General features: G+C 50.9%; 1 protein-coding gene across 1 annotated transcript in view; it reads left to right on the forward strand.

The window, feature by feature from the left end:
- The first annotated feature begins 597 nt into the window (after positions 1 to 597).
- The window catches only part of LOC136570524 (serine/threonine-protein kinase pim-1-like), a 62,298-nt gene continuing 48,225 nt past the window's right edge, over positions 598 to 14,670 (forward strand). Inside the window, 4 exon segments of the mRNA XM_066570986.1 lie at positions 598 to 627; positions 734 to 868; positions 976 to 1,026; positions 1,270 to 1,639. Of these exon segments, the coding sequence (XP_066427083.1) occupies positions 598 to 627; positions 734 to 868; positions 976 to 1,026; positions 1,270 to 1,639 (586 nt within the window).

The raw sequence follows: 14,670 nt of genomic DNA on the forward strand, positions 1-14,670 counted from the left end.
TGACTTTGGGGTGTGATTTGTTTGTTTCTCTCTTCCGTTCCTTGGGGCGCGCGGCGGCTCCTCCGTTGGGTTCGCGGGGCAACGGAGGAACGGCCACGAGCTCCGGCGGCTCCGCAGCAGCAGCAGCAGCAGCAGCAGCAGCAGCAGCAGCAGCAGCAGCAGCAGCAGCAGCAGCAGCAGCAGCAGCAGCGGCAGCGCTTCTCTCGATCGGTTTTCTGCTCGACTTTTCCCTCGCTCCGCATCCCCTTCTCCCTCCCACTCACTGTATTCCCGTCCCGTTCCGTGCCGGGCCGTGCTGTCCGTGTTCCGCCTCTCCCGGCCTGGCTGATGCCGCGTCCCACAAGGTGCCCCTTGGCGGGGCCGCCCCCTGCCCGCCCCTGCCCGTGCCCGCCCCTGCCCCGCCTGGGCCGGGCTCTCTCCGTCCTGGCTGTGGCGCCGCAGGAAGAGCCGCTTGCTCTGGTGCTGGCGGAGCATTGCGGTCTTTTGGCTCGGCCTGGCGCGAGCTCTGGCCCAGCCCCCGCCGAGGCCCCGGCCCCGAACGAAGCCCCTGCCGCGGTTCCGCCCGCAGCTGCTCCGCTGCCGCCCAGCTCCCGCCCCATGGCCGAGAGCGTGGCCAGCAGCTTCCCGGCTCCGAGCACCACCGCTCGCCAGCTCTGACGCCGGCCCCGAGCCGCCGCAGCCCGGGGCGGCTCGGCAAGCAGCAGAGCGCCGGGCGGGCGGGTGCCCCGGGCAGAGGAGCGGCAGCGCGGTGCCGTCCTCACGGGCGGAGAAGCCTCCCCTGGAGCAGCTCTACCGGCAGGGCCCGCTGCTGGGCAGCGGCGGCTGCGGCAGCGTTTACTCCGGGACCCGGCTCGCCGACGGCGCCCCGGTAAGAGACGGGGCCGGCTCGGAGGGCGGCGGCGGGCGGCGGGCGGCGGGCGGAGGGCGGCGGGCGGCGGGCGACGAGCTCAGCCCACTGCTCACCTTGGCTCGCAGGTGGCCATCAAGCGAGTGTCCCGAGAGCGCATCTCGGAGTGGGCGCGGCTGGTGAGTGAGCGGGGCCAGCGGGAGGAGCCGGCGGGGAGGAGCCGGCGGGGCGGGCCGGGCGGGGCTGAGGCGAGGCCCGGCAGGGCGGCAGCCGGAACGCTGCGAGGGCAGCGAGCGTGGAGTGAGCGGGGGCCGCGCAGCGCCCCGGGCCGGGCCATGGCGAGCCGCAGCGGGGCCGGGCACGGGCTGCCTGAGGCGCGGCGCAGCATCGGCCCCACTGACGGCATCGCAGTCCCCCCGCAGCGCAACGGCGCCCTTGTGCCCCTGGAGCTGGCGCTGCTGTGGATGGTGTCGCGGCCTGGCTTCCGCGGCGTCGTGCGGCTCCTGGACTGGTTCGAGGTGCCTGAGGGCTTCGCGCTGGTCATGGAGCATCCGCAGCGCTGTCAGGACCTCTGGTACTTCCTGCACGAGTGGCGGTTCCTGACGGAGCCCGTGGCGCGGGGGCTGTTCCGCCAGGTACTGGAGGCCGTGCGGCATTGCAGCGGCCGCGGCGTCCTGCACCGCGACATCAAGGCCGAGAACGTCCTCGTCGACCTGGCCACGGGCGAGGCGAAGCTCATCGACTTCGGCTGCGGCACCATCCTCCAGGACACCTTCTACACCCGGATGTCAGGTGAGCCCAAGCCGGGGCCCAGCCGGGCAGCTGAGTTCCCCGCTTTGCTGGCAGAGGGGGAAGAGGGGGGAAGGAAGGAGGGGGAATCCTTCTTCAGCCAGCTGCAGCCAAGTTGCTTTTTGGCAGGGCAGGGGCTGGCTGTTGTGGAACGGGAGCTGGCTGGGAGGGAGGGAAGGAAGGCAGGAGGGAGCAGCATGGGCCTGATGAGCTGCGCCCGTGTCCCATAGGAACGCCGGAGTACAGCCCACCGGAGCGTCTCGTGGCACTGGAAGAAAACCCCAGAGCGTTTCCCTGCGGCCGTGGCACGGAGGAGAGACCGCAGCCGAGGAGATGCTGCTTCCGCTGGTCCCCACGAGCTGTGGAGGGAGCGGCTCCGTGCTGCCCGTCCCATTGGAGAAGTGTTGGCAGTGCAGTGAAGGTGACACGGATTGGGACAGAGGAAACATCCCCCTGCAGCTCAATGGCATCGTGATGTCCCCGCAAGCCAAGGCACAGCTGGCGTGTTCTTCTGGAGCACGACGTGGAGCTGGGAACACCATCCTGGAGCTGGCCACTGACGGGGCAGAGCCAATTGGTTTTGGCTGTGGCCCCTGCCTGAAGGACACGCTCTGCACTCCGATGAAATCAAGATGAGTCCCCAGCCGGCGCAGGGGCGGGGGGATGCTGGTGCTTCCAGGCACGGCAGAGCTTGGCCTGGCCACGCGCCGGAGGTTCCCTGCTCGGCGGCGCTGGGGAATATTAATTTTTCTGCCGGCCGCCGAGCTGCTTTTTGGCGGGATAGGGGACGGATGTTGTGGAAGGGGAGCCGGCTCCTGGCCTTGCTGACAGCTTCTGCCAGCCAGCCTGGCACGGGCTGCGGCGGGGGCAGCCAGCCTGACAAAAGCATCCATCCATGTGGATGGGGGGTGGCAGAGGGGGGGACGGGTTCTGAAGCCGTGCCCCAGCTGGTCTGCTCTGCAGGCCCTTGAGGAAGGGGTGCGTTTACGGGCAGGAAAGGTGGGGCTTTTCCCCACCCCTGGACAGGTTTAATTCTCACATGGAGTGGTCAGACCCTCCTCAGGCCTCTGAAACGGTGAGAGGCTTTGTGCTTCTTCTTGTTTCCAGGTCTTGTTTTGGATTGACTTTCATGCAATTGTTCTTTTGTTTTCCAGGAGGATTACACCTGGTGCCCAGACCGGACAGGGAAGCGCCTGCAGCGTCCGTGGAGCGCGTCCACTGCCAGCGCTGCCCCAGGGGCCACGGTCTGCAGGGACAGCCCCTTCCAGAAGGACGAGGACCTGGTTTGGGATCGGCTCCTCTCCTGGCAGCAGCTCTCCAGAGGTGGGCACCCAGCTCCACAGCTCAGCTGGCAGAAGGGCTCCGGGCAGACGGCAGCGGGCACACGGGCATCCTGCTCTTGCAGCTGCTGAGGAGGTTGCTGTGCCATGATTAAGCAGAGGAGGTGGAATGTGGCCTGCCACGCTGCCCTTCTCTAAAAACAGAGAATGGGTCGGGAGGTTTGGGCTCTGAGCAGAGCCAGCAGCCTGGCCTGGGCACAGGCCATGGCGGGACAGGGGGACGGGAGCCTGCTGCCACTGACCGTGGCTCTCTGGTTTCTCTCCGCAGGCTGCCAGCACCTCATGCCATGGGAACGGCACTGCTCGGCCTGCCAGCCTGGGAGGGCTGGAGGGCGGCCGGTGTTCATTTGCTGTCAAAATAAATTTGTTTGGGTTTTTTTTGTCATTGTCATCATTAGAGTGTTTCTTTCCTCCTTTTCCAAGCTTTTGGCCTCCCTTTCTCCAGGGTAATCTTTTTGTGTCCTTCCTCAGCCTCTTGATCGCATTTGGCAGGGGGGGTTAAGCAACGTGAAAAATTCAACAACAGCTCCTGTTGCCAACTGCAGCAGCTCCTTCAAGAGCCCCTTCCAGTGAGGTCTGCACGTGCTTTGCAAAAGGAAGTGCTTTGCAGCGATGGGGTTGTCGCCATGCTGCAAAAGCTGGGAGGAAATCAAAAATGGCAAAATGCCAATTTGGCTCAACCACCACCCAGGTTCTTCATCTTTTCCCTCTGCTCCGTGATAGGCAGGCAGGGCTGGACTCCAGGAAGGTTCAAGTTCTTGGTGCTCCCTGGCATCAAAGTGATCCAGTAAACTCTTGTATGCAGGGACTGCAACAGGGCTACTTGTCAGAACCCAGGAAATTCCTCTGGCTGCCCTGGAGGACTTGAGCCCCTGTCCAGGGGGCTCAGAGACCTTGGCACAGAGCCCAAGACCCCTGTGCCTTTGATTTAGCCCTTGGAAAAAACGATTACCAATCTTATATGAAGAATTGTGAGCCATGAAAGTTTAAGTAGAATGAAAATGAATTTATCACGGGGTGAAAAATAGATTTTTGGGGTTTCTAGAATGGGGATTCAGGGGGCAAGATGGAGCAATCGGGGCGTGTCCAGCCTTTCTCCTTCTTCTTCTTGGCCTCCATCTTCTGCTGTGATGTTGGCACTTTTAGAATTGGTCTAGAGTAGAAGCTCACAGTCTAACATAGGTGATAGGTATTGGAAAATAATTGTAAATATCATACATGTAGTTTTTAGTATAAAAAGATAACACCGTCTCGGGGCAGGCAGAATGCCTCTGTCTTGCTGAGCGGACCTCGTCAGGACAGGAGAAAGAATTTTATAGATAAGATACAATAAACAACCTTGAGACCAAGAACGGAAGAGCTCTGACTCCTTCTTTGAGCGCCGGGCTGGGAGAAGAGACTTTCTAACGTATATCAGGGTCACTCTGACCAGCTAGAGATCCTGAGACCTCCTAAGAAATATTTTTGGGTTCTTTTAAATGTTGTTATTTTCTTATATATGTTCAGCTGTTCTAAGAAGTTACTCGCAAGGTCTCTAGGAGAAGATTTTTTATTAAATAAAGAAGGGGGAGTTGTGGGGGCCAGAGATCCAGCCAGAGAAGAGCTTGCTGTGCTCCCCTGGAGGGCCAACTCCTGACCCACTGACTTTTAGTTTGGGTGAGCAAATATGACCCCCAGCTGCCTTTGCAACTTTATGTTGATCCCCCAGTACTCATTGGTCCTTCCCTTTGTGTTCTGCCCCTGAGCCCTTATCCCATTGGTTACCAGTTTAGTCCCGCCCCTTGCCTTCCCTATAGAATCCCGTTTTTCCCTGGTTCTGAGAGTTTCTGTCCCTGGCTCCCTATGCAGAGTGTCCTGCTCTTAATAAAGGCTTCTTCTCTGTGGAACGCCATGCAGAGCTCCAGCCTTTTTTCTCCGTGTCACCTGAAGAAGGAAGCTGAACATCACACGCTGCTCTGGGAGGAGGATGTGCCTGTGCCCCTGAGCTGTCCTTCTTAGGAGGCTCTTCAGGAAGGTTGTGGCGCCCTTACCACGGCCACCCTGCCGCCACAGCAAGCAAGAGCTTCAGAAATGCCCTTGTTCCTAGAGGCTGTTCTTGTTCACTTGCTACCGATGAGTAATTTGGGATCACAGCCACTAGGACAGTCCTGGAAGCCCTGGAAGTTACCTGCTGAAATACTCAGCATCAGTCAATTAACAATACAGAGTGCAATACACATACTCCAGCCACACGGCTCTGTCCCATGAGCTTCTCCGTGACTGGATGTGACATGTTTGGGGATTTCTGCTCTTTGGGCATTTGTTTCCTCTTGCATTTCATTGGATTGAGGCAGTTGTTGCATATAGGTTTTATGGGCAATTTTTTTCCTCCATAGGGAGTGTAGAAAAGAATACAGGGAGAGTAGAATAGAATACAGCAGCATGCTTAGTTGGTTTATTAAAATCAATGAGATAGAAAGTAGTAAGTAGCTATGGAACTGAGAAAAAGGGAATATTAATAGACTATGAAAAAAACACTCCACAGAGAACACAATTATGCTAAAGAGTATCCTTCTCCTTTTGCAGCAAGGCCCCTCACCGAGGACATAACCAGGGTGGTACAGAAAGCTGCATCAAGAGCTTGTGGGGGGAAAGGGAGTTCTTTGTGTTGTAATGCCTATGGAAATTCTGTGCAGTGACAGAGCTCTTGTAAGAGCTGTAAATTGGTACAATGCCTTCAGGCCTAAATTCAAGCTAGAAGCATGCTCCCAGAGCAGCAACCTTTCTGTCACTGCTCTTGGACTGCAGCTTCAGAAACAGGCAAAACAGACCTCAGCTTAGAAAATCTAAAAGCTCCTTTTCAGTTCCTTGATCAGATTCAGGATATACTAGATTGCCAAGCAGTATGGATTATATTTGCCACCTGTATGCCAGTTGTCTTCTGTTAATTGGGCAGTTTTCCTTATCTCTTCCGCAGCCAATCCTCCCTCCAGGGGAGACATCTGCTGATAATAAGCTATTGAATGTCACTGCATGGCTGATAAGAACTACAGCATCCCATTGGGAGATGCTCCGCCCAGAGGGAGGAGCCAAGCATTCCTACCCAGATATAATCTTGAAATTCTGGAACACCAGCACAGCTTCTCCTCTGGATTTCCCAGAAGAACAGCAGCTGCCTCTTCCACTGGATCTTCAGAGGAAGACTACACCTTTCTACAGGATCCCTGCTCCAACAGAACCACACCTGACACTCCAGGAGGGCTGCAGCCACAATTCCAATTGGACTGCTACCAACACCCTGACCCACAGGGTGTCAGGTTGTATTCTGACTCTGTCAGTGCTGTTTTGGTTTACTGCATTGTTTATTTTATCTTTTTATTTTCTTCCCTAATAAGGAACTGTTATTCTTGATTTTTACCTGAGAGCCCCCCTTAATTTAAAATTCATAACAATTCAGAAGGAAGGGATTTACATTTTTCCATTTCAAGAAAGGCTCCTGCCTTCCTTAGCAAACACCTGTCTTTCCAAACCAAGACAGAGGAGCCACCTGTGTTATACATGTAAATACGTAACACAAAAAAAGCAAGAGCCTCAAAAAGGCAAAACAGCTTGGTAATTTGTAGAAAGTAACTTTGATCAAAACCAAAATGTGTTAATAGATCGGTCTGAAGATGACATTCACAATTTTCCTGGTGATATTGTGCACTGTACTGTAACAGTGGATAGTAACTGGACATAGCCAGTAGATAACTGGATATGCTTTTCAAACTTAGTATTCATTGAATTATTCATTGAATTCTCATCCTTCTGTACACTTCAGCTCTGCTGTAAACTTCAGAGACATTTTTTCACAAGCTTCTAACAAGTTACTCTGGATCCATAATTCCTGAGACCAAAGGGAGTCCAAATGCCAAGTGGGATTACTCTTTCTCAAAGCCTGGAGTCACACAGAATGAAGCAGTACTTAAATCATCGTGTGCATCCCATATACGTAACAGTCCGGTTACTGACCATCTGCAATAATTTTTTGACTTTTGCTACAAATTACCTTCAAGAATAAGCTACAAATAATATCTTGAACCTGTTTAAATTCAGGGGTGGCATTACAATTGCCCTAAAAAATTCTAAGGGCACCTAGAGCTGTGTCAGTAATGCAAGAGAACTGTAAATGTGTATTACTAGTTGTTATTCATATTAGGTAAAAATGGATCAGCTCATCTTTGCAAAGCAAGAAACAAGTCATGGAGAGTTGAAATGATGGAGTTGGGACAGTGTAGCCAGTCTGCTTTTTGTGAGAGATGCTCTTAAGCAGTGGCAGCAGTAATGTACTCATCTCCTGTCACTTTGCTCCTTGTGATCTACTATCCACCTCTGCTATTTTTTCTGCTCTTTTTTTTTTCTTTATTTCTTCAGCTGAGTACCAAAAGGAAACACAGAACTGCAATGTTGCTACCTAAATAATAGATCTTTTTTTCAAACTAAAAAATACCCAGAGCTTTTAGAAAACACAACAGAAGTGTTGCAAAGTATAAACAATACAAGATATTGAAGAGTATTTTGACATTATACTACATCAGCCAAAGAAATGGATAGTAGGGCTTGAGGAACAAGGATAGAAATGAAGTTTTGTTAAAAGGGCTTATTTTGGTCTCTATGTGGTAACTGTCATCACCCTGATGTAAATACTTCACAATCCATTTAAATTTTCCTAAGTTGTATTATTTTGCAATCAGCTATGATTTTTTAAATTTCTCCTGCACCCATAACTGAATGATCTGAGCACAATCTCCAAACAAGACAAATGGTAAAGTAGCAAAGGGCTGCAATAACTGAGCAGCCAACAGGATAAGCCACACTGGCATCTCTTGGCTTTGCCAAATCCTTTGTGAGTGCTTTCGTTTATTTTCCTCTTTGGTTTAAAATGCAACACATTTTCATTCCTTCTGATGACTCACCTCTGAAAGAAAAAGGCAGTAGCTGTTTTTGGCAGGGTAAGTTGCATTTGCAAATTGGCTCAGCTTGTTGGCAGCAGAACTGCATTTTTTCTTATCAAAGCTGCTCATCAGCTTGAGTGGGGAGAAGGCGCAAAAGGATGAGAGAGGCTGGTGGAGCTCTGATGGTGTGAGGATCCAATGGTGCAAAGAGCTGGGAGGTGAAATCCCTTTTCTTGAGTTCAGGGTCATTAGGGAAAGGGAGGGTGTGCCTGAGAGCTCAGTTCTGTCAGCCATATTCACCTAGTAAAAGGTTTTTTTCCTGCACCTGTGTGTGTGGCCAATGCCAAGGGATGGCAGCTCTTTCTGTTGTGGGGGCATTGCAGCCTCCAGCTGCAGAATATGCAAACTGAGCTGCATTGAAATGTGTTCTCCAGGGCTCCGTTTTGGGGCTGGTCCTGGTTAACATCTTTATTGATGATCTGGAGGAGGGCATTGAGAGCACCCTCAGTAAATTTGCAGATGCCCAGTTGGGTGGGAGTGTGGATCTGCTGGAGGACAGGAAGGCTCTGCAGTGAGACTTGGACAGACTCGATCAATGGGCCAAGGACAAGGGCGTGAGGTTCCACAAGCCCAAGTGGCACATCCTGCAGGTCACCAGCCGCCTCAGGGTGAGCCAAAGTGTGCCCAAGGGGGCAAGAGGCCAATGGCACCTGGCCTGGATCAGCAGCAGTGTGGGCAGCAGGAGCAGGCAGCGCCTGCCCCTCTGTGCTGGGCACTGCTGAGGCCACACCTGGAGTGCTGTGTCCAGCTCTGGGCCCCTCGGGAAAAAGGACATTGAGGGGCTGAGTGTGGCCAGAGAAGGGCAGCAAGGCTCACAAAGGCTCTAGAAAACATGGCCCATGAGGAGTAGCTGAGGGAGCTGGGTTTCTTCAGTCTGGAGAAGAGGCTCAGGAGTGTTTATAGGCAAAAAATCTGCCAATTTTTTTGTGAGAAAAAAGTTACAAAAACTAGTCAGGCCAGTGTTGCTGCTAAAGTGCTACCTGTTTGTTATGATAATTATGAGTCATTGTCATTAATGGTTCTTTTTTCTGTATCAGTAAAGGCCCTGGCTAGGGCTAAGTTAATGGCTCCTCTCCCAAGACAGTGAAGGGAGGGGACCTCCCCAGACAGTGAGGAGAAGCGACGAGATTTAGGCGGGGGAGCATGAAAAATAGCCTCAGGACCAGCATGCCATGAGAGGCTACTAATCCAAACTTACTGAAAAGACCCCCAAAACAACGAGCCAATATAGAGCTGGGAAATTGGATTGATGTCTGGATGTGAGGAACAGAGTGCTGGGCCTGCAGAGATGCTGAAAACCTTCATTGCCCCTCACCCTGAGCAGAAAATCCTCTCAAAATGGGACCCAGAGAGAGAGAAAGAAGCTGTAGAGATCATACATCTGGGTCATGCCCAAAAGGCTCCCACGAGGACTGGACCCCCAGCTCTGCCCCTAATGGACAAAGCTGCGCAGATCCTCCTCTTCTGAGTCACCCTGGGAGAGATGATGGAGACTGCAGACCTGTCGAGCTTCCCAATCTTGAGCTGATCACTTTTAATAAAGGCATTAAAAGGAGAAAAAGTCTCCTGCCCTGTTTATTTCAGCTGGGGGTTTGTCCGGGATAGCCACGCCAGAAGAGGACACCGGGACTGGCCATCTTGGACCTCGAGGACAGCTGGCCATCAGGACCAGAGAGATCGGCTTGGGGCCAGTGACGCTGAGGAGCTCCGGACTGGTGAGAAATCCGGTGGCGGGAGGAGGAGAGGAGCGAGTGTGTGTGTGAGTGAGACGAGGACCGGGCCCTCGGAGCGAGAGTGGACCCCGCAGTGCCGCGTTTCCGGACTCCTGCGAAGGGCCCGGCCGGGAACAGGGGGAAGCGCATGGAATCAGCGTGAGTGAGTCGTCCCCTAAGGGGGAGAGAGGGCCCCCCCTCCGGGCGTGTGGAGGAAATAGTTGTATGAGTGCCACGCACCCCCAAAAGTCCTGACAGAGGGAAGTCAGGCAGATTGCAAGTCCCAAGGAGGGTTCGGGCAAGGTCACAAGTCCTGCAGGCAAATTCAGTCCTGACAAAGGGGTCAGGCACAAATCCCAGCGAAGGAAGCTGGGGTTTGTTTTTAAGTCCTGATACGGTGAGGCCTGACATTTGGAAGGTTAGGCAAACTAGAAATCAGGCAGTTGTTTTTCCTGACAGAGGGGAGTCAGGCATGAACTGGTTTCTTATGCCAGGGTTTCATGTTTTCAAGTCCTGATAGATATAAGACCTGACATTGGTAAAGTTAGGCAATCAAGAGATCAGGCATTTGTTTCAGTGTAAAGTCCTGAGCATCAGGCAAATAAATTTTTCTTGAGATTACCTGTCAATAGAGGCACCTTTGGGATTTTTTTCTGTTGAGACCCAAAAAATTTGGAGGGTGTAATAGTAAAAAGACAGGCAAGAGACTGAGGAATATACCTCCCAATAGCCCCTTGGGGGAACTATTAGAGAAATGGCATTCTATAGAGGCCACAGAGGGATTAGATAAGGTGAAGATGATCCACTATTGTGTAGAAGACTGGCCAGAATTAGAGGTGAAAGGAGGATGGCCTTGGTGTGGGGCAAGGGACAAGTGGATGTGCCAACAACTGAGTCATTGTCTGACAGCTCGAGGAGATACCGATCCTGAGCAATTATTGTATGTAGCTTGCTGGTTAAAGAACACTATTGGGGATGAAGGGTGCGAATTTGTAAGGTACAGAAGAAGAAAGAGGGGAATGAAGGAGAGGATGCTGGAATTGGTAAAAGATGGGACCCCCTGGATTATTTGCCTCCTGCCCCTCCACCTTATAATCCTCTTCCTTGGGCACCTCAAATGGCAGGTCCGGTTCTTCCCCCGGCTGCCATCTCATTACCGCCTGCTCAAATTCCTCCTTCTACCTCTTAGGCTTCCCCTATGGTAGACCCAGTATCTCCCCTAGTAACCACTCCCTCACCACCCCCTTTGGCTTCTCCAGTTCCTCCTGCACCACCACAAGTGCCTGCCTACTCCACCTGCTGCATTCTCCACCCCTTCTCCAGCTCCATTTAATATGTACCCAAGCTCTTCTCCCCCTCCTATTGCTGTCCCTTTACCTCCTCCTAGTTGGGACACAAATGTCTCCTTGCCCGGTAAACAGCGATCACCAAATACACCTGCTGATCCGCAGAAAGTTCAGGGTAACCCTGATATCCCTCAAACTAGTAGCATGGTGCCTGAAGATGGGCCGTACTGCAGTACAAGATCCAAGACCTCCAAGGCAGAGAGACTTTTTCCCCTCAGAGAAGTTCCTATGGGAGGAGTAGTGGGAGGTGATGGCTTTGTGAATGCTCCTCTAACAGCTTCTGAGGTGAGAAGATTCAAGAAAGAGTTAGGGCATTTAGTTGAGGACCCAGTGGGCATAGCCAACCAAGTGGATCAATTCTTAGGCCCAAATATCTACACTTGAGGGGAGATGAATTCCATTCTAAATATATTATTTTCCCCAAAAGAGGTCCAGATGATTAGAGCGGCTGGCATAAGAATTTGGGAGAAAGAGAACTGTCCGGCACCCCAAGTGCCATCAGGTGAACAGAAATTGCCACTGACAGATCCCAGCTGGAACCCTAACCAGGAGGAAGGGAGGAAGGCCATGATGGAATATAGGTCTTTGATAATATGAGGGATCAAAGAGTCATTTCCCAAAGGAACTAATACCAAATTAGTATTAGAACTAATACTGAATTTGAGGGGGCACAAGAGAAGGATGAAGCTCCTGCTGCTTGGCTTAATCGCCCAAAGCGGAACTTCCAATTGTACTCTAGAATAGACCCAGACACCACAGAAGGTCAAGTGCTACTAAAAGTCCAATTTGTTACCAAATCTTGGCCAGATATATGGAGAAAACTAGAAAAAAATGAAGATTGGCAAGAGAAGGACAGAAATGAGTTATTAAGAGAAGCATTGAAAGTGTATTTAAGGAGAGACTGAGAAAAAGCAAAGGCCAAGGCCCAGATCATGGTTGCCATAGCTAAAGAAAGTGAGGGGTGGGTGGGTCCACCACCAGGAGGAGGCAAAGATAGGCCAGGACTGTCAGGTACAAGAGAGATAGAGAGACCTCAAGTCCCTTTGAGTGAATGACACTGCTATTATTGTGGAGAGGCAGGACACGTCAGGAAGTTTTGTAGAAAGCTCAGTCTCGATGAGGCAATAGCCAGGGAACAAGAAGCCTTGGAGAGGGTTCTTAGAGGTGATGATTAAGGGTGACAGGGGCTTTACACTTTAGGGGACCCGATGTAACATCTAGAAAAGCCCTTGGTAAATATTGAGGTGGGACCCCTAAATGAAGAATTTGAATTTTTGGTTGGATACAGGAGCAGATAAGTCCTGTCTCAACAAAGTACCAAAAAGTATAGTAAAATACCCAAAAACATCTGAGGTGAGACAAAAACAGCTAGGTAGAAGGATATCCAATAGCATTAGGACTGGACAGTAGCACTAAACTTGTAATAAGTGATGTGAAAGTAAAAGGTACCTTATTGTTGTCTGTTGTGTGTGTGAGAGTGAGTCACAAACAAAGTCAGCCTCAACTTCCCGGGCAGGTAGGAAGGGGGCAGTAGAAAGAGTGTGTGTGACCTGCAAACCAGACCAGTGTTCCCCGGTGTGTGAGGGGGCCGTAGCTGTAAGAGCGTGAGTGACACGCAGGCAGCCTCACAGGTGAACGGGCACCGGAGGCAGCAGAGCCAGGGCCCTTCCAGAAGGCCCGGAGATACTGAGAGCTGGAGGCCAACCCCAAGGCGAGGGACGGCTACAGGAACCCGTGATTTTCTGGCAATGAGGATCCACTTTGTGTCTTGAGGGTGTGAAGGTATGTGTGAAGGTGAATGAGAAATAAAAGTGAGTCAATGTAGACGAATTAAAGTATAGGTAATGTGGATTGTGCATTGTAAGTTTTACCACATCTCCTTGGAGGGAGGTGTATTGTGTTGAAAAGCAGTGTGGGGAAAAAGTTTGTTTTAGATGCAAGGGGTTGAAAGAAAAGTGGTATTTCATCTGTTAGTGAAAGTGAGAAACAGAGGCAGGGGATGAATAGATAAGATCTTGAAAATTGAACAGCAAACCAGTAAGTTAGATGCCGAGAAAAATGGGAGAATAAAAGCATGCTAGAAAAGATACCCCCAAGACAGCCCTTTGGGAGTTAAGTTAGCTAACAGAAATACAACTCCTTGCAAAATACAGAGTAGGCAGAAATTGATGAGAGAAACATGCAAGCTATGGAAAAAGGGAAATTAACAAATTATACATAACATTAACCCAAGAAATTGGGTTTTGATAAAATCATAGTAGACCATTAATGCCTATATTTGAAAGCCCCTTTCAGGTACTCCTCATTGCTAATTCGACTCTGCGGACCAGAGGAAAACGTTAGACCCACATCATCAGATTCCACACCACTCTCACTCCCTGGAATTGGACCAAGATTCAACATCAGTTTCACCCCCTGGCATTGGACCAGACTCCACACCACTCTCCCTCTGGGATTGGACCAGACTCCACACCACTCACCCTCTGGCATTGGGCCGGATTCAATGTCAGTTTCACCCCCTAGCATTGGACAGGATTCCACATGACTCACCCCCTAACTCAGGACAGGAGTCAACCACATCACGAGTTAATTCACCTGAGTATACCATTATAAAAGGACCAAAAGACTTAAAGTTGACTCTCAAAAGGAAGAGCCCAAAAGACTGATGAACTGAATAAGAAAAGAGTTTGGTATCAGAACCATACCTTATCTTAAAGTGTTATAAGACAGCTCTGTGTTTAAAATAAGTTTGTAAAAAGTTAAAGACTGTTAATAAGTAACTCTGGTTAAGTTCCCCCAGTATAGTTCCAAAGACTCCAGGTTAATCCTCTACAGACCACTCCCCTGAGAGAAACCAAAATTAGTAAGGAACGGACCAAGAGAAGTTTAACCAGAGAAGCGGGGAGAAGGGACTCTAAAGAGCTTGGAAGCTTCTTCTTGGTAAAGTTCCCCAAGAGGCAAGGCCGGGTGGGCCGGTCGTGCCAGATGACCCATACCAGATTCTTGGGAAGAGCAGTAATGATGGCTCTAATTGCTGGTGGTGCTCTGGGGAGCCCAAGAGAGCCGTGCAGTGAGTGCTACCAACCCCTCTTTGAGGAGGAAGAAGTGAGCTCCTTGTCTAGAGTCCACACCAATTCTAACCCGAATTGTGTTAACCTCCCCCAATGTATTGGACAGTCCAGAATACCAGCACTTTTAGGCAGCAGCTCCTGGGAGAGTGCCCTGTAGGAGAAACCTGGTTGTGCTTGAATGTGATGCTACTGAAGCAAGCCTGGTACATCAGGTCAAAGAGAAAGAGACAGTAAAAGCAATAAGAGAACAAGACCATTTAGAGATACCCCGAGGTAAGAACCTATTCATAGATTCAGTGAAAAAAGTTAGCCACAAACTAAATTTAACTGATTGTTGAGTTTGTACTCAGATGACCGAAATTTGGCCATGGGAGAAGATTAATCTAAGGCTATTAGAAATCTGTAACTGGATACAGAATAACTCAGAATTTAATATTAATTTAGTATTAAAGGTTACAGTACACCAGTAAAAAGAATGGTCTGTAAATGGCATTTAGCAGTAAAGAACTCTGCTACCCAGCGGATCCCAAGAGATCCAAATAGATTTTGGTCTGTTGAAAGAAAAGAACAAGTGTATCTACCATGAAGCATA

Source organism: Molothrus aeneus, unplaced genomic scaffold, assembly GCF_037042795.1.
Source record: "Molothrus aeneus isolate 106 unplaced genomic scaffold, BPBGC_Maene_1.0 scaffold_34, whole genome shotgun sequence".
NCBI lineage: Eukaryota > Metazoa > Chordata > Aves > Passeriformes > Icteridae > Molothrus > Molothrus aeneus.